The sequence below is a fragment of the Ranitomeya imitator genome, chromosome 3 (assembly GCF_032444005.1).
Source record: "Ranitomeya imitator isolate aRanImi1 chromosome 3, aRanImi1.pri, whole genome shotgun sequence".
NCBI lineage: Eukaryota > Metazoa > Chordata > Amphibia > Anura > Dendrobatidae > Ranitomeya > Ranitomeya imitator.
The window spans coordinates 389,899,088-389,919,564 of NC_091284.1; the positions used below are offsets into that span (position 1 = coordinate 389,899,088).

Here is a 20,477-nt window from a genome sequence, read left to right on the forward strand (position 1 = left end):
GATCATTGTTTTAATGTGTGCATTATGTTGGATTTGTGCCATAAATTGTTATAAAGCACAAAAGTTTTCATCCCCAATGCTTGATGGTCTGTGAAAGCTTTGGACTTTCATATATTAGTGATAAAAAATTATATACAATAATAATAATATTAATAATAATAATATTAAGCAGAATTAAATTCACAATTTCTCATGCGGTCCCTTAAGAAAATTAATTGCCCATCCCTATATTAATGGACTAAATAATTGAAGACCATCTCCCATGATCCGTTTCTGTTAGACTTCAGTGCTAAAAAAAGTATCCATTTGGATGTGAAGTTAACAAAACAAATGTATTTTAGGACATTTCTCTACCTATTCAAATGAAGGGATCCTTTACTGGATCATTTTATCTCTTTTTGTACATCCCATAATGGATCCAAAATATAAATAACTACTCGACATGTGAACACAGCCTAAGACAACATAGTTTTAAAAAATAGTGTATTGCAGATTGGTTATTTAGCACATAGTCTACCAAAGGAAAACTAAATGTATGGAAGTGCAGTGACCATTTCACGCATGGTAATCAACATTCAAGGGTTGCAAGATAGTACTCACTGGTATTCCTGCTGGCCCTTCTTCACCACGATCTCCCTATTTAGAGCATATGAAAACATCACACATTACGTATACATTATTGCTAGATAAATTATCCCTACATATTGTCATTGTTATACAAGAGATATCTGTAGCATGAATGATTACCTAGACTAGTAATGGTAGGAAACACTATATGTGTGACCTCTGCCAAAGCATGGGGCCTGAGCAAATGACTTACATAGCTCATAGTTGTGCATGGGTTTCTGGTTGGCCACACAGAGAGCAGATGTTCTATGATAATAATCTTACGTAGGTCTGGCACAGGAGCTCTGTTTTGGATTTTTCTACCTTGCCTTGAGTAATACTAAACTTTATAATACTATGTCTAATAATTACTTTTTACATTTGCAGTACCTTTTCTCCTTTGGATCCAGTTGCACCAGGTAATCCCTGTTTCAAAAAATTCTTGAGTTAGTTACGTTCATGGCTAAACTCCTACTGAAAAGAACCATGTTTTTCTTTGACAGCTTGGAGTCTACACTACCAATTTAGATTGTGAGCCCCAATGGGGATAGTGATGACAATGTATGTGAAGCACTGTGAAATGAATGGTGCTATAATTGAGTAAGATAAATAAAAAATCATGCAGAAATATATGTGGTAGGCCTGACTTGGTCATGTAACTTATCGGGCAAAGAAGAAAAATTAATTGTCCAATTAAAAACTTTAATTCATTTACAGTATTGTTATAAATGTGTTATTGAAACATATTATTTTATTTCTGTTAGACCTTTGCACAAGTAAGTGATCTGAGCTCTAACACCATGAGACTAAATTATTCTAGCATTTAAGTTACTATAATACTGTGTAAGGAACAGAAATGTCTTAAAGGTATCCATTTAAGAGATTCATGCTGCTCAAACCATGGGTAGCATGAATTAGAGCCTGGATGCATGATTGCAGTCAGGTATATTACTCTTTTAACCCCTTAGTGACCAAGCCAATTTTTACAATTCTGACCACTGTCATTTTATGTGGTTATAACTCTGGAACACTTCAACGGATCCCACTGATTCTGAGACTGATTTTTGTGACATATTGTTCTTCATCGTAATGGTAAAATTTCTTTGATAAGATTTGCTTTTAATTATGAAAAAAACAGAAATTTGGTAAAAATTATGAAAATTTAGCAATTTCAAACTTTTAGGTTTTGTGCCCTTAAATCAGAGAGTCATGTGACACAAAATAGTTAATAAATAACATTTCCCATATGTCTACTTTACATCAGCACAATTTTGGAAATTTTTCTTTGTTATGAACTTATAAGGGTTAAAAGTTGACCAGCGATTTCTCATTTTTCCCAAAAATTTACAAAACCATTTTTTTTTACGGACTACATCACATTTGAAGTGATTTTGAGGAGTCAATAGGACAGAAAATACCCAAAAGTGACACCATTCCAAAAATCTTCACCCCTCAGGATACTCCAAACCACATTCAAGAACTTTATTTATCCTTCAAGTGCTTCACAAAAATTAAAACAATGTGGAAGGAAAAAATTAACATGTAATTTTTTTTCCCCAAAAATTTACTTTAGACCCAAACCTTTTTATTTTCACAAGGATATCAGCAGAAAATGGACAACATGGATAACATTTGTTGTACAATTTCTCCTGAGTACACCAATGGGGGAAATCCACTGTTTGGGCGCATGGCAGGGCTCAGAAGGGAGTGAGCACCATTTGACTTTTTGAGTGCAAAATTGGCTGGAATCGATGGTGGGCATCCTGTCATGTTTGGAGACCCCCTGTTGTGCCTAAACAATGGGAATCCTCCAATTCTAACTACAACCCTAACAGCCCTAAACCCAACCCTAACACTAGCCACAACACTAACCCTAACCACAACTCCAACACAACCCTAACCCCAACACAACCCTAGCCCCAACCCTATCCTTAACCCCAGCTCTAAACCCAACTTTAACCCCTAACCCCAATCCCAACCCTAACCACAACCCTAACCCAAACCCGACCTTAACCCCGCAACACAACCCTAACCCTAACACAACCCTAATCCCAACGTTAACTCTAACCCTAATTGCAAAGACTGGAAAACATTAAAAAAAAAGTTTTATTATTTTTGTGCAACTAAGAGTGTGACAAAGGGGTGGGTTGATTTACTATCTTTTTTTATTTTGATCACTGTGATTGGGTCTATCACAGTGATCAAAATGAACCAATAGGAAAAATTTCCTATTGTTACCGTGTACTGGCTGGCAGATCTTGGCAGGGCCAATGCGCATGCGCCCACTATTTTCTTCCAAGAAGATGACACGCAGGGCAGGGGTTCCAGGAGGATCCAGGGGTGGCGGAGGTACCTGGGAGCTCAGGCAACCCCATTTCTCTCTCCTCTGGTAAGCTAGATCATATCAGAGGAGAGAGAATTGAATGGAAAACTGGAATTTTTTTGTGATCGCCGTTATTCAGTGAATAACGGTGATCATGTGACAGAGGATGGTAAAAAACGACCCACGGTAGCCGAGAACCCGAAGATTTTACTACCACTGAGGGGAGCTGTGCACTTATTTCTCAGTGATGTTAAAAAGCCACGCTGAGGAATAAGGCCCCCTAACTGCCGCTGTTAAAATGCGGGGTTAAACGCTTTGCCATTCAGGCAAATGCAGTTAGAAGATCAAGTTGGGGACCATAGCAAGAGAAAAGTCTGGTCTGGCACCACTTCTTGCTAGCTTCTCCCACCAATACTCCAGGTGATTGGCAGGTCTCCTGCTATGGTAGAGACCTGTCAATCATCTGCAGCAGTGACTTTAAATGAAACCTGTCAGCAGGTTCGCTTTATTAAGTTGCTGAAATGCTGATTAAATCAATACCTTTATTTTAGCAATCCATGTTTCAATTTCCGAGAAATCCCTTGCCCAAATATTACGCTAATGAGCCACAAGTGATGGCCCTGCACGCACAGCTCTTTGGCCTGTCTCCATCTTTTCTCACCATTGCCAGCCTCCCATTATTGACTGACAGGTTACTCTTCTCTCAGCCACCTGCTATCCTGCCCAAACTTTTATGCAAGCAGCTAAATTCCTAGAGGAGGCACGTATACAGATCAATCATGAAGGGATGCACCACCAATGGAAAGAGAAGAGGCCACTGGCGGGAGAGGAAAGATGTAGAGAGGCGTGACAGCTGCAAGTGCAAGGCCAAGCCCCCTGCACTTATTGCTCATTAACCTTAAAATTAGAGTCAGGAATTTATCTTAAATGGAAAAACAAATTGCTAAAACCAATAGAAGAATGTATTCAATATGACAGCAATGTAAACTAGATTATATAGATTTGGGATACAAAATCCTGCTGGCAAGTTATCCTTACATTTTGATAATCCTGAGGCTTCTACAGTATGAGCTATGGCACCCATGACTTGTTGGTTCACTAATTGACCATCCTTGGATTACTTGCATGCTGGGAACACCCCAAAATACAAGGTGTTGTGCAGATGCTCAGACTTAGTTGTGTAGGCATCACAATTTTGTCTTTGTTAAAAATGCAGAACCCTTATGCCTGCCTTATTTTCTTCTGCTTCTTGCACATCAACTTCAACAACTGATTGTTCACTTGCTGCTTAATATATCCTACCCCTGACAGGTGTCATTGTCACAAGATATTCAGCGTTATTTACTTAACGTACTGGTTGATGGTAATAATAGCTAGGTCAGGAATATTGCATTTCTCATAGTTCTAATTCACAACATAAGAACTGCATATTACAGGATTGTTCTCATAATGACTTCTAGAGCACTCCTGCTTGATTGACAGGACCAGCAGAATAGTCACACTATTGTCCTAAACTGTCTCAAGCAGAGGCAGCTGCACCTGCTGTAGGAGCACAGTGGCACTGGACCTGGCTTTATCTATTGTTCTTCAAAACATTGATTACAAGCTTCACTAGAGTGGTAAACAATAAAATTAAAAATCTGTCTGTATTTGAGAACAGAGATTTTTAATAAATACTTTGGAAAATTGATTGTTTTTAAAAGCACTTCGTAATTGTACCGAATTTAGATGATGAAACAACCCCTTAAGTATTTAGTATAATATTAATATTACATATTAAAAGTAAAAAGTTACTAACCATTTGGCCTTTTACACGAGCCTGCAAACCATGTGGTGTTAAAACATCTTCGCAAGAGGTACATGGCTCCCCCTAAAACAGAAATTCAGAGTGAAAAATTAAGTCTAGTTTTTTACTCTTCCTATTCATTTCAGTGTAAAATTCACTTTATTTTTCATATGGGTTTTGGAGAATCTTTTTTCCCGACGAGGTGTTGAAAAATTATGTGCATGGAAAAAAAGAAATGACGGTAATTCTTTGAAGCAGATTATGCTTAGATTCCACTTCAAAAGGCTGTGAAAAGCTCTGTTGCCATGATTTTTCAAGACTGGTGATTTTCTCACCATTTTCTGATGCATATAAATGAATCAGGAATGTGTTCCAAGAGGTGCGTGCCTCTGTACAAAACGCAAGAGCTCTTACTCCAGTTTCTGCCCTTTCCCATTGGTGTGAAAACTGCAATAGTCACAAAAAGTTTGCAACTTTTCTATACAATTTACAACAGAATTTTGGCTCAACTGTTTTGATTCTGGTCCTGTTGTAAAAAAAAAACCTTCAAAAAGCATGCCAAAATATCTTGAAAATCGAGATGTGCTTCAGGTGATGCTTCGGTCAAAAAGAACATCCAAAATTTAAAAAAAAGATTGTTTAATTAAATGGATGCTGTTTGAAAAACTTGACAGTTTTTGGCCTCCAAAAAACTCTGTGAGCCTAGCCTAACACTATAATCTATGAACAAAAAAGTCAATAGAGTCCCTATTGTCCCCTGAATGAGACTGTCTATCTAGCAAAAACTCAGTCTTGAACTTCCGGCATGTAAAGTGTGTCCCAACAACCCTCTGTGGCTGCTCTCACAGTGAAAGAGAGAACTCTTGCAAGATCTCGTTGCAAGCTAAGTGCTGCCATGTACTTTACTAAGTTCTTACTGAATATTAACATCATTAGAGTGGGTAATGATCAGTAGTAACACTTTAAAGGGACTCTGTCACCTGAATTTGGCGGGCTATGTAAATGCCCTGTATCCGGTACGATGGGCGGTGTTTCCTCTTCTTTCATTCACCCTTTCCTTTCCCGTGGTCTGCAATATTTTCTTGAATTTGAGTAGGTTTCCTCCGTAGTTCACGCGTGTGCAATGCAATCTTGCCTTGCGCACGTGCAGTAAGCTTTGCCCAACTGTGGGCAAAGCCGAAAAGCATTACTGCGCATGTGCCGCCACACTTTGTCCCGGAGCACAGCGAAATACTTCCGAGACATAGTGCGGCTGTGCATGTGCAGTAATGCTTTTCGGCTTTGCCCGCAGTTGGGCAAAGCATACTGCGCGTGCGTAAGGCAAGATTGCATTGCGCACACGTGAACTATGGAGGAAACCTACTCAAATTCAAGAAAATATTGCGAACCACGGGAAAGGAGGGGGGGGGGGGGAATGAAAGAAGAGGAAACACCGCCCATCGGACCAGACACAGAGCATTTACATAGCCCGCCAAATTCGGGTGACAGAGTCCCTTTAATAAAGTATACGGGAGTGCTCGGTTAGTGCAAAGAGCAAGACCTCGTGACACTGAAGTTGGGGTCTGACTTTTGCTAGATATAGCCCCAGATTGGTAATATGCACTCTTTACATTCTTTCAAATTCTGAGCTTAGCAGTCCAGTGGGTGGTCCTAATCAGTGAATGACAGCCTTCCCCGATACTGTTCATTCAGAGATAACTGTCAATTAGTAAGACTGCCCACTGAACTCCACAATCCTGAATAATCAGAATTTGAAATGAATAGATTATAAAGTTTACTGAATCTCTTAATACAAAATTATATATTAATCTATTCAGCTTCTTCTGCTCTACATGCTACTTTCAGCTCAGACTGTAATGGCCGATCTATCCTCTCCTGATCTCACTGCAGAGCTATAACTGACACATCTGCAGGTTCCTCTCAGTGCTTCCACTTCCATCTCACAGGAAGACAGGGTTGCAATATTGTTGCAGTACATCATAGCTCAGAGAGAAGTGAAAATGTGTTTGCAAGAAGACAAATTTTATTTCACCTGTTCTGGGTTAGTTACTTGTCTCACACTAGTAGCTCCCCTTTTATTTAAAATAAGCTCTGGAGGTGGAGTTATCTCCCTGACAACATCCTTCCCAGAGCCTGGAAGATGTCATTTACATAAAGTGATAAAAGATGATTTCTCAACAACAAGGCATCTGATATAAAACAGGTAGGATTTTTATTCAGCAGTCTATAACATGTATGCCAACATTAACAGTTTAGATCAAATGTGGTGACAGATTCCCTTTAAATACACTTTCAATGGTCATAAAAAATGTCTGCAAAAAGTTAGAGTCATCCTTGCAGAAATCTAGACGATGGCATTGGATATGAAGAGTCTTAAGTGTGTGTAAAGTATGGGATTGCTATGCTGATTTATTTAGGTTTTTAGTACAGTAGAGCGTATTTAATCTTCCTGTCTTCTGCTGCTTCTGTCCCAGTCTGCACAGAAAAGCTGTTGATTAAGGTGCAGAAAGTAGCTTCATATGTGTAGTTTACTAACTCGGCTGAAGACCAGAAGATTTTAAGGTTTTTTTAAGGTTAAAAATATGTTTAGAATTAAAAAACAAAAGCTTTCAATGCAGTGTATAAGTTTGTAATACAAAATTTTCAGTTGAAAAGTGTTTTGTGTGGACAAACTCACATTAGATTTTTAGCATATCACAATGAGCTAAAGCTGGCGAGCTGTTGCGTACCATGTACAGCTGGCAAACGTGCATATGTACATGTACAGTATTCTGGATTGTGCTAATGAATAAATACATAATAAATGAAGCAGGAGCTGAGAATTTAGTAATGCCAGTAATCTCCATTGCATTGCTTGGAACAGTTTACATTTGGCCCATAACCTTGCATACCAACTGTGGTGTTTTCAGCCAGGGCTTAGTAAAACAACCACAAATTTCTAGCCAAAGTGGAAAACATTCAATGCATTTTGACCAGACGTATAATTTTGTGTAATGTAACATGCTTTACTGGTTTCTTTATGTTCTCCCCATTCAACAAAAGATTTCAAAGCCTAGTCATTTAGTTACTTAAGACAGAATCCCATTTTGTAGCTTGTCTTTGTAAGCCAATTGATATTAGATTATGTTTAACAGCTTACCTTTTCACCCTTAAATCCATCAATGCCCGGGGTTCCCTGTATTCAAACAAAATAAAAAAAGGCTCTCTTTATTATGTTGATTACATTCCTAAACATAGAACCTTTCTTACAAAATAACAGAACTTTATGTTCTTTTTTTGAAGAACTAAACATATTGGATAATAGCAGACTTTCAAACTCCCTAAGAATCATTTCTGCAAGTGATTGTATTTAAGGATAAGCACAACTAAGGTACAGTTGCCAGTGATGTGTCCGAGTCTCTGGATTGTCCCATGGATATCTGAAAATGGCACTGCATGGTAGAGCAAAACTGTTGCTTTACCAGTTCTTCCATCCTTGATATTTTCACTAGGGTAAAGCTGCTTATAGGAGGGGCAATTAGGTTACATCATCACCTCCAGCCAATCAAAGACAGATGCTAATCTAATTTGTATTTTGGAAATTAGACTTCTTTTCCTAATCAGTGTTTTCTGGCCCTGTAGTTGCTAAAGTTCACACAAAGCATATTACTTGTGCTTTGAAAGTAGTTGTGCGATTCCTCTGGAACACATACATGATGGTTGCCACCATGGATGAGCCTCAGCAGCAGCCTCTCTCCACACCTGATCCTTTTATATGGGTTGAAATTCATGGAGGGAAAAATGGTAACAAAATTCTCATTGGGGTCTGTTACAAACCCCCAAATATAACAGAAAGCATGGAAAGTCTACTTCTAAAGCAGATAGATGAAGCTGCAACCCATAATGAGGTCCTGGTTATGGGGGACTTTAACTACCCGGATATTAACTGGGAAACAGAAACCTGTGAAACCCATAAAGGCAACAGGTTTCTGCTAATAACCAAGAAAAATTATCTTTCACAATTGGTGCAGAATCCAACCAGAGGAGCAGCACTTTTAGACCTAATACTATCTAATAGACCTGACAGAATAACAAATCTGCAGGTGGTCGGGCATTTAGGAAATAGCGACCACAATATTGTGCAGTTTCACCTGTCTTTCACTAGGGGGACTTGTCAGGGAGTCACAAAAACATTGAACTTTAGGAAGGCAAAGTTTGAACAGCTTAGAGATGCCCTTAATCTGGTAGACTGGGACAATATCCTCAGAAATAAGAATACAGATAATAAATGGAAAATGTTTAAGAACATCCTAAATAGGCAGTGTAAGCGGTTTATACCTTGTGGGAATAAAAGGACTAGAAATAGGAAAAACCCAATGTGGCTAAACAAAGAAGTAAGACAGGCAATTAACAGTAAAAAGAAAGCATTTGCACTACTAAAGCAGGATGGCACCATTGAAGCTCTAAAAAACTATAGGGAGAAAAATACTTTATCTAAAAAACTAATTAAAGCTGCCAAAAAGGAAACAGAGAAGCACATTGCTAAGGAGAGTAAAACTAATCCCAAACTGTTCTTCAACTATATCAATAGTAAAAGAATAAAAACTGAAAATGTAGGCCCCTTAAAAAATAGTGAGGAAAGAATGGTTGTAGATGACGAGGAAAAAGCTAACATATTAAACACCTTCTTCTCCACGGTATTCACGGTGGAAAATGAAATGCTAGGTGAAATCCCAAGAAACAATGAAAACCCTATATTAAGGGTCACCAATCTAACCCAAGAAGAGGTGCGAAACCGGCTAAATAAGATTAAAATAGATAAATCTCCGGGTCCGGATGGCATACACCCACGAGTACTAAGAGAACTAAGTAATGTAATAGATAAACCATTATTTCTTATTTTTAGTGACTCTATAGCGACAGGGTCTGTTCCGCAGGACTGGCGCATAGCAAATGTGGTGCCAATATTCAAAAAGGGCTCTAAAAGTGAACCTGGAAATTATAGGCCAGTAAGTCTAACCTCTATTGTTGGTAAAATATTTGAAGGGTTTCTGAGGGATGTTATTCTGGATTATCTCAATGAGAATAACTGTTTAACTCCATATCAGCATGGGTTTATGAGAAATCGCTCCTGTCAAACCAATCTAATCAGTTTTTATGAAGAGGTAAGCTATAGGCTGGACCACGGTGAGTCATTGGACGTGGTATATCTCGATTTTTCCAAAGCGTTTGATACCATGCCGCACAAGAGGTTGGTACACAAAATGAGAATGCTTGGTCTGGGGGAACATGTGTGTAAATGGGTTAGTAACTGGCTTAGTGATAGAAAGCAGAGGGTGGTTATAAATGGTATAGTCTCTAACTGGGTCGCTGTGACCAGTGGGGTACCGCAGGGGTCAGTATTGGGACCTGTTCTCTTCAACATATTCATTAATGATCTGGTAAAAGGTTTACACAGTAAAATATCGATATTTGCAGATGATACAAAACTATGTAAAGCAGTTAATACAAGAGAAGATAGTATTCTGCTACAGATGGATCTGGATAAGTTGGAAACTTGGGCTGAAAGGTGGCAGATGAGGTTTAACAATGATAAATGTAAGGTTATACACATGGGAAGAGGGAATCAATATCACCATTACACACTGAACGGGAAACCACTGGGTAAATCTGACAGGGAGAAGGACTTGGGGATCCTAGTTAATGATAAACTTACCTGGAGCAGCCAGTGCCAGGCAGCAGCTGCCAAGGCAAACAGGATCATGGGGTGCATTAAAAGAGGTCTGGATACACATGATGAGAGCATTATACTGCCTCTGTACAAATCCCTAGTTAGACCGCACATGGAGTACTGTGTCCAGTTTTGGGCACCGGTGCTCAGGAAGGATATAATGGAACTAGAGAGAGTACAAAGGAGGGCAACAAAATTAATAAAGGGGATGGGAGAACTACAATACCCAGATAGATTAGCGAAATTAGGATTATTTAGTCTAGAAAAAAGACGACTGAGGGGCGATCTAATAACCATGTATAAGTATATAAGGGGACAATACAAATATCTCGCTGAGGATCTGTTTATACCAAGGAAGGTGACGGGCACAAGGGGGCATTCTTTGCGTCTGGAGGAGAGAAGGTTTTTCCACCAACATAGAAGAGGATTATTTACTGTTAGGGCAGTGAGAATCTGGAATTGCTTGCCTGAGGAGGTGGTGATGGCGAACTCAGTCGAGGGGTTCAAGAGAGGCCTGGATGTCTTCCTGGAGCAGAACAATATTGTATCATACAATTATTAGGTTCTGTAGAAGGACGTAGATCTGGGTATTTATTATGATGGAATATAGGCTGAACTGGATGGACAAATGTCTTTTTTCGGCCTTACTAACTATGTTACTATGTATGTTTTATATGATATGTGCATTGTAAAATTAGGTCCACTTTTATAGTTCTAGGTTACAGAAGAAAACTGGTCTTAGTAATAAAACTATATCAAATAAACCCCACTGAACTATTTTCTAAGAAAGGCAAATAAACAATCCCGCCTAGACAATATAAAGATCTTGACATTATAGGTACTGGAAGTAGCTGAAGGCTATGTGCACATCAATCAAAATCAATAAACTTTGTGCAGGTGGGAATGCTTTTGTATGTTTTAATGATTCCAAGCCAAACGCACATCAGGAATTTAACTGCTATCTAAACCATTTTTTTTCTAAATTGGGTAGAAAAAAAAGAAATGGCAGGCATTCTTCCGTAATGATTTTTTTTATAGGTAACAGCAAAGGGCAATGGCAACTAAGAATTCTTTGACAACTTTTTGTGCTGTTGCTTTGGACTAAGGGAAATAGAATTTCTAGCACACTTTTCTTTCTCATGTAGGTGGGTAGAATATACCATTATGCCATATGCACTGTTGGTCATTTCCATTCAGTAGAAAATTTAAGGAAGCAATTCATCTAGGCCAGCGATTTTCTCCTACGTCTTTTTGATAGGGTGTGATGGAGTTAAATGCTCCTGATTCTTGAAGAGGTGCATGCCTCTTCATGAATATGGAACATCTGACGAGTGGAGTGCATTTTGGGGAGCTGGGAAAAACGACTGATGGGAGAACCCGTGGATGTTTGGATTCGGTGGGTTAGGCCGAACATTTGAAAAAGTTTGGTTCGGGTCAGAATAGTACCCGAACCCAGAACCCATTTAGATGAATGTGGGGCCTGAACATCCATTGTTTGACATGCTGTTATCTGCGAGACAGCGCGGCAAACACAGACTCTGATCGGCGGTAACATTGTTACTGCCTCTGTCAGAGTGGTACTACTGTCATCAGTGTATGCCTGCTGTCACTCATAACAGCAAAATCAGGCGAGACTGATGAGACTGATGCGCTATAAATAAATAAAAAGAATACGTGGTGTCTCATCTATTTTTGATAACCAGCTCAGGCAAAACTAACAGCTGGGGGTTGCACCCCTTAGCTGACAGCTTTATCATGGCTGGTTACCAAGAATAGAGGCGTCCAATGCTGTTATGTAAATAAATAATTTAAAAAAATAGCGTGGGGTCCCCCGCATTTTTGACAACCAGTCGAGCTAAAGCAGACAGCTAGGTGCTGGTATTCTCAGACTGATAAGGGACCATGAATATTTTGTCCCCTGCCTAAAATAGCAGCCAGCCCACAGCCACCCCAGAAAAGGCGCATCTAGTAGATGCCCCAATTCTTGCGCTTTGCCCAGCTCTTCGCCCTTGCCTTGTGCGATGGCAAGTGGGGTAATAGTAGGACTCTCTCATCAACTAATGCCAGTGACCGGCAGTAACCTTTTTACCGCCAATCACAGCTGCTAGCTCACACGTGGAAACCATAGCTCTCTGACCGGTGGAAATGAACTTACCGCCAATCAGAGCCACTAACAGAAACACAGATGACAGTGTCGGAAACAGAAGATTTTCGTGGTGTCAAACCTGAACAGTAACATGGACTTCCTGGAGAAGTTTGTGTTCTGGGTGCTGTACATGGACACTAGGTGTTCAGTTCAGACCTCGAACTTTTCAAAGCAATTTACACCAGAATTCTGACGAAGTTGCCTTATTGAATTGGGGTCTTAGAGCCTATTCTCATGATCGTCCTAAAATTCTTCAGATTTCCATCCTGTGCCTTTTGACATTTGTTTTAAACTGTTTTTCATGTTCATATTAAATCCTTAAAGGGACTCTGTCACCTGAATTTGGCGGGACTGGTTTTGGGTCATATGGGCGGAGTTTTCGGGTGTTTGATTCACCCTTTCCTTACCCGCTGGCTGCATGCTGGCTGCAATATTGGATTGAAGTTCATTCTCTGTCCTCCATAGTACACGCCTGCGCAAAGCAATCTTGCCTTGTGCAGGTGTGTACTATGGAGGACAGAGAATGAACTTTTGAGAATACAACTTTTGAAAGAAAATAGAGAGTAGCTTAATCTCTTTCATGACTTCTTTATTTAATCGCAGCAAGCTGAGATTTTTAGAGCTATTTTATAGCTTAGAAATCTAATGAAATTGCTCATTTAGGTTCTGAATGACCTATAGAAAAAAAGGCTTACTATACAAAGCTTAGGTGTGAACCTAGCCTAACACTGGTTTCCTTATCGTACACCGTAAAAGAATATGGCATGCAGAAGGGCACAACTGATTCCTGTTTTTATTGAAATCACTGTGGTCAGATGTGTCATCTGTTTCTTTAGGTCTTATATATAAATTGATGTAGTGACTAATCATCAACACCTCTAATATGCTATATAGCAATTAATGATTATCTTATACAACTCTGTAAGTTTGAGTGCAACAATGTGCAATAGAAATATTTTGGAGCAGTGTAACTCCATTAGGCCCCATTCACACGTTGAGTATTTGGTCAGTATTTTACCTCAGTATTTGTAAGCCAAAACCTGAAGTGGGTGTTAAATACAGAAGTGGTGACGTGTTTCTATTATACTTTTCCTCTGACTGTTCCACTCCTGGTTTTGGCTTACAAATACTGAGGTAAAATACTGACCGAATACTGAATGTGTGAACTTGGATTTGAAGTGTAATACTAGAACAGTTAGTAAGTTTATGCAACACACAAGGTGCAGGGAAAAATAATTCATGGAGGCCTGCCTGTACAGTGGAAAGTATGCAAGCCTGAATTGATTGTTATTCTTCGAACTCATGCCAGGTATACCTGTTCACCTTTTGGTCCTGATAAGCCTGCTGGGCCCTACAGAGAATAAAAGTAAGAGTCAGATACATGATGTTTTTTTTAAGTATGAGTCACTGAGAAGTTATCAGAATGAGCTAACTCATGTCAAAGGGAATCTGTTATCAGGTTTTTGCCACCATAATCATGAACTCTGTATAGCCCTACCCCCATTACTGGCAGTTTTCCACCTATGCACAGTGTAAGAAAGCTGCCAATCAGAGGTGTGGGAGGGGTTATTCAGAGCTCAGCATTCAGAGAACTGCTAGATCTGCAGCAGATAAATACAATTATTTTATCAAAACTGTAGCTCAGTAAGTTATACATCACAGGAATCAGTATTTATGCTCTTACATCATTCTATTCTCAGATAAGGTAGAAAAAACCTGGTATCAGATTCCCTTTGAATTTTTGCTTTCTTGATCCACACCAGTCATCCACTGTTCCAGTCACAGTAGTTGAGTTTATTAGGGACATTTGGGGCACAAATCATAATTAATGATTCTCAGTGTATGTCCATTATCTGAATGAAACCAGCAATACACGATAGATGGCTGACGGTAGAACGACGCTTTAGCAGATTGTTCAGCTGGCAGCCATCTTGGTCGGTCTTCCAAACACAAGAGTGATCATTTGGCAGAGCACTCCTATGTTCTTTATGAGAAATCTGACATCAATGGCTTATCTCCAGGAGAACAAAGCGATCGGCAGTCTGAAATTGAACATGCCTTATCGATATCTCCTCTGACGATTAGTTGTCCAGTACTATGATATACATTAGACTGTCGGACAAAGTGGTCAATATTGGCTCGTTCTCCCAACAGTCTAATGTGTAAGGGGGCCTTTTGTCATACTTTAGTCATTACTCACTGCTGTTCCTGGCTGTCCAATTCCGGCACTACCCTTCTGCCCTTTTACACCGGGCACACTGATAATGCCATCAGTGCTAATAGTTGGGCAAACCTCACATGGATCACCCTGGAAAAAAACAAGCGCAAAATAAAATCAAACATTGCTACTCTGTGTTCTTACTGTAATAGAACAATTCAAGAATAAAGTGAAGCCAAGTTTACCTTTTCTCCCCTTATTCCAGGGACTCCTGGTTTGCCCTGTAGAAATAAAAATGACATTACAGATTCAAGTAAACTGATAGCGGGCTCAAAAAAAAAATGGTTGATAGCAACAGCATGTAGACATCAGTTTATGGCACATCTACAGAAATCATTTTCTCAATGTGTGAAATGAGAGAATAGGTGAAAGGGACGGTCTTTAGACTGTACAGAACTACTAGATATATGGATACAAATTTACAGCACATAAAAACAATATACTGCATGCAATCCTATACAGCTTTCTGCACACATACTTCAAGACGGTTTAGTACTCACAGTGGCCAAAAAACTGTCACCTGTACTCAGCTAAACATAAAAACATAATACACAGAGCCATAAAACACCTACTAGACAAATCTGAAAAAGTCTACTGTGCCTTGCCTTAAACCATAGCTCTCCATTACATTTTAGTTTATTTACAACCTTTTATATATTTGCTTTATGCGTTGTTCAGTTGGCTGTATTTTAGCTTCATGTGGAAGCTGTGTATATAGCTCTGAAAATAAAATTGAAGTATATCAAGGAAAATCAAGAAGACCTGATCTAAAAAACCTACTTAGATCCCCAGATGAGATCTGATTTTATTTTTAGAGTTCATTATATGACCCCCAAAAGTCATTATATATTTTTGGAGCCAGATTTCATCTTGAGCTACATCAGATTTAACAGCCCAAATATGTCAGCTTTTTCCAGGTTTAGAACCCAACAGGATTTTCACAGCTATATTAAAGTTGATATGGAGTAGGATATAACCACGGTTCTAACTTCCTCATGTTACCCTCCATTTTTCTCTTTTCTCTTTTGCTTTCCATATTCTTTTCTAGGTAATTCCTTAAATCATTTTTCATTTTAGGTTATTTTTGTTTTAAATATCTACGTATAACTAATAGAACTGTTGACATTTTTTTTTTTAACAGAAACACCACCCATAGTTCAGATATTCCCCCGAAGCCAGTGAACTGTAAAATAGCTTTAAAATATGAATAAATGTTAAAAATTGTTTACTACCCAGAGTAAAGAGCATTACAGGTCACCAATGACCTCTTAACCGCCAAGAGCAAGCGACACTACTCTGTCCTCCTCGACCTGTCGGCTGCCTTTGACACAGTGGACCATTCCCTATTACTACAGACCCTCTCATCCCTTGGCATCACAGACTTGGCCCTATCCTGGATCTCATCATACCTAACAGACTGGACATTCAGCGTCTCCCAGTCACACACCACTTCCTCACCTCGCCCACTATCTGTCGGAGTCCCACAAGGTTCAGTCCTTGTGCCCCTGCTCTTCTCCATTTACACCTTTGGCCTGGGACAGCTCATAGAATCTCATGGCTTTCAGTATCACCTCTATGCTGATGACACACAGATCTACATCTGTGGACTAGATATCACCTCCCTACTAACCAGAATCCCTCAATGTCTGTCCACTATTTCATCCTTCTTCTCCGCTAGATTTCTGAAATTAACATGGACAAAACAGAATTCATCATCATTCCCCCATCTCACGCGACCCCCCCCCAACGAACCTATCCATTACAGTAAATGGCTGCCCGCTCTCCCCAGTCCCACAAGCTCGCTGCCTTGGGTAATCCTTGACGCTGATCTCTCCTTCGAACCACATATCCAAGCCCTTTCCACTTCCTGCTGACTTCAACTCAAAAATATTTCACGAATCCCTACATTCCTCAACCAAGAATCTGCAAAAACCATAGTGCATGCCCTCATCATCTCTCGCCTAAACAACTGCAACCTCCTGCTCTGTCACCTCCCCTCTAACACTCTCGCACCCCTCCAATCTATTCTAAACTCTGCTGCCCGACTAATCCACCTGTCCCCCTGCTGTTCCCCGGCCTCTCCCCTCTGTCAATCCCTTCACTGGCTCCCCATTGCCCAGAGACTCCAGTACAAAACCCTAACCATGACGTACAAAGCCATCCACAACCTGTCTCCTCCATACATCTGTGACCTCGTCTCCCGGTACTTACCTATACGCAACCTCCGATCCTCACACGATCTCCTTCTCTACTCCCCTCTTATCTCCTCTTCCCACAATCGTATACAAGATTTCTCTCGCGTATCACCCTTACTTGGAAACCCTCTACCACAACACATCAGACTCTCGCCTACCATCGAAACCTTCAAAAAAAACCTGAAGACCCGCCTCTTCCGACAAGCCTACAACCTGCAGTAACCACCGATCGACCAAACCGCTGCATGACCAGCGCTATCCTCGCCTACTGTATTCTCACCCATCCCTTGTAGATTGTGAGCCTTCGCGAGCAGGGTCCTCTCTCCTCCTGACCCAGTTATGACTTGTATTGTTTAAGATTATTGTACTTGTTTTTATTATGTATACCCCTCCTCACATGTAAAGTGCCATGGAATAAATGGCGCTATAAGAATAAATAATAATAATAATAATTACAGTAAAGGAAATGATCCACCTCACCACTATGCTAAAGAAAGAAGCTTATGACACAAATATATTATAGCATATGTGCAACTTGGCATAATGCTAGGGTCATGCAGACAGCATTGCCAGCTGACATACTTTACTGTAACTGTAAAAAAATAAATATATAAACATTAATAAAAACAATTATTGCTTTTGAGAGATTCCTTTCTTTAGGTCAGATTTAAGCTATTTTCAGAGATCATAAATTGTGCAACTGACTCTACAAGTATGTCAACAGTAGAAATACTAACCGGTTTCCCTCCAGGTCCTTCTTTGCCTGGAGTTCCTGGTTGACCCTGAGGGTTAGAAAAGAAAATGGTAAATACTAAGAAGTGCTAAGAATATACCAACATATTCATTCTGAAATTACTTTGTGTATGCTTATCCAGGAAGTACCTGCTGGTGCAAGTTGATTCTATAACACCTTTCCCTACTTGGACAGGAGGCTGTAGAGCATATTCCCAAATCCTTATCCCACTCTTAAGCCCCAATTTATCGAAGCAATTTCACCAAAGTTTGAAGTTGCGTAAAAATGTATCAACTTTTGACGTCACCACGCCAGTTTCTCACAGATCCACTAAAATGGGTGGAGCTGGAGTAGGAAAGGGGGAGGTGTGACGCTACAGGTCATTTAATTCATCATGACTAAAAAGGTGTCAACCACTGAGGACTCTCAAGTTTTAATATTGCTCTAATGTAGAAGCATGTGATCGGACCTGCCTCCTCCACTTGAAAAAATATTATCCATTTTGAGTGTTTTGTTTGAAGAGGCTATTGGACAGATTTGATCACATGCTTCTTCACCAGCTAACATTTTGTCGACAGGATAACTGTAAAGTCTGTGGGAAAAGCTGTATATTTTTCTGAAAATGAAGATAATGTGGACAACTCCACTGAAGTAATTTTGTTTAGCTATTCGATTACAATGGCTGTGTTTTTTCTTTTCTTACATTTTCTCCTGGAGGACCCGGTGCACCACCAGGACTGCCCTAGAAATAAAAAAAGTAATAACATATAAGTTTACACAGAATGCATAGCTTTAAAATACAAAATCTTGTAATTGTATATATATGAATTGGCATGCAAACAACTTATTTTGTGTAACTATTTTAGTATTAGTAGTAATGCAATCTAGGTTAGTTCGACCTTATTTAAGGAGGACCATATAATTGTTTGAGCATGTGAAACTATCCACATCACGGAATAATACCTGCAGAACTGACTATAATGTAGCTTTAGTTTTTCATTTCACCTTACAAGCCAACATATCCACAATAGAGCGGAGAAATAAAAAAAAAAAACACAACTGTGTTTTATTCAGCTCTGCAGCCACTATTTCATAACGTAACTACCTGAAACGTCAAGCGTATCAATAGGAGTAATAAAGACACAAGAAATGTCCAAACTGAAAAAAAATGTGATCAGGAATTACAGGCTACAAACCAATCTGTCAACACTGAGGGATTAGTGTCTACAGCTTCAAGGAGAATTCTAGAACTCACCGGTTTGCCTGGTATTCCAACTCCTGGTAGTCCAGGTTTACCTGGAGGCCCTGGCTCTCCTGCAAGACCTTCAGGACCTACTATTCCAGTCTCCCCCTAATGCAAAATAGTTAGAAAACAAAAGCAATCAATCAAGAAGTGGCCAAAACGTCTGAACCATAAACAAGTTTTAGCTACAAAACACTTTGATCTACAGTTAGGGCCAGAAATATTTGGACAGTGACACAATTTTCGCGAGTTGGGCTCTGCATGCCACCACATTGGATTTGAAATGAAACTTCTACAACAGAATTCAAGTGCAGATTGTAACGTTTAATTTGAAGGGTTGAACAAAAATATCTGATAGAAAATGTAGGAATTGTACACATTTCTTTACAAACACTCCACATTTTAGGAGGTCAAAAGTAATTGGACAAATAAACATAACCCAAACAAAATATTTTTATTTTCAATATTTTGTTGCAAATCCTTTGGAGGCAATCACTGCCTTAAGTCTGGAACCCATGGACATCACCAAACGCTGGGTTTCCTCCTTCTTAATACTTTGCCAGGCCTTTACAGCCGCAGCCTTCAGGTCTTGCTTGTTTGTGGGTCTTTCCGTCTTAAGTCTGGATTTGAGCAAGTGAAATGCATGCTCAATTGGGTTTAGATCTGGAGATTGACTTGGCCATTGCAGAATGTTCCACTTTTTGGCACTCATGAACTCCTGGGTAGCTTTGGCTGTATGCTTGGGGTCATTGTCCATCTGTACTATGAAGCGGCGTCCAATCAACTTTGCAGCATTTGGCTGAATCTGGGCTGAAAGTATATCCCGGTACACTTCAGAATTCATCCGGCTACTCTTGTCTGCTCTTATGTCATCAATAAACACAAGTGACCCAGTGCCATTGAAAGCCATGCATGCCCATGCCATCACGTTGCCTCCACCATGTTTTACAGAGGATGTGGTGTGCCTTGGATCATGTGCCGTTCCCTTTCTTCTCCAAACTTTTTTCTTCCCATCATTCTGGTACAGGTTGATCTTTGTCTCATCTGTCCATAGAATACTTTTCCAGAACTGAGCTGGCTTCTTGAGGTGTTTTTCTGCAAATTTAACTCTGGCCTGTCTATTTTTGGTATTGATGAATGGTTTGCATCTAGATGTGAACCCTTTGTATTTACTGTCATGGAGTCTTCTCTTTACTGTTGACTTAGAGACAGATACACCTACTTCACTGAGAGTGTTCTGGACTTCAGTTGATGTTGTGAACGGGTTCTTCTTCACCAAATTAAGTATGCGGCGATCATCCACCACTGTTGTCATCCGTGGACGCCCAGGCCTTTTTGAGTTCCCAAGCTCACCAGTCAATTCCTTTTTTCTCAGAATGTACCCAACTGTTGATTTTGCTACTCCAAGCATGTCTGCTATCTCTCTGATGGATTTTTTTTTTTTCAGCCTCAGGATGTTCTGCTTCACCTCAATTGAGAGTTCCTTTGACCGCATGTTGTCTGCTCACAGCAACAGC

The 20,477-nt window shown here is 39.7% G+C and overlaps 1 protein-coding gene across 8 annotated transcripts in view; it reads right to left on the reverse strand.

Annotated features, from left to right (window-relative positions):
• The window catches only part of COL16A1 (collagen type XVI alpha 1 chain), a 327,454-nt gene that overhangs the window by 97,890 nt on the left and 209,087 nt on the right, over positions 1-20,477 (reverse strand). For all 8 annotated transcript variants that reach the window (XM_069757001.1, XM_069756995.1, XM_069756999.1 and 5 more), the window contains 10 exons: positions 18,973-19,068; positions 18,421-18,459; positions 17,722-17,766; positions 14,975-15,010; positions 14,772-14,879; positions 13,887-13,922; positions 7,855-7,890; positions 4,728-4,799; positions 997-1,032; positions 601-636 (listed from right to left, as the gene is read on the reverse strand). In XM_069757001.1, coding sequence (XP_069613102.1) covers positions 601-636; positions 997-1,032; positions 4,728-4,799; positions 7,855-7,890; positions 13,887-13,922; positions 14,772-14,879; positions 14,975-15,010; positions 17,722-17,766; positions 18,421-18,459; positions 18,973-19,068 — 540 coding nt within the window. The remainder of the gene's footprint in view (positions 1-600; positions 637-996; positions 1,033-4,727; positions 4,800-7,854; positions 7,891-13,886; positions 13,923-14,771; positions 14,880-14,974; positions 15,011-17,721; positions 17,767-18,420; positions 18,460-18,972; positions 19,069-20,477) is intronic.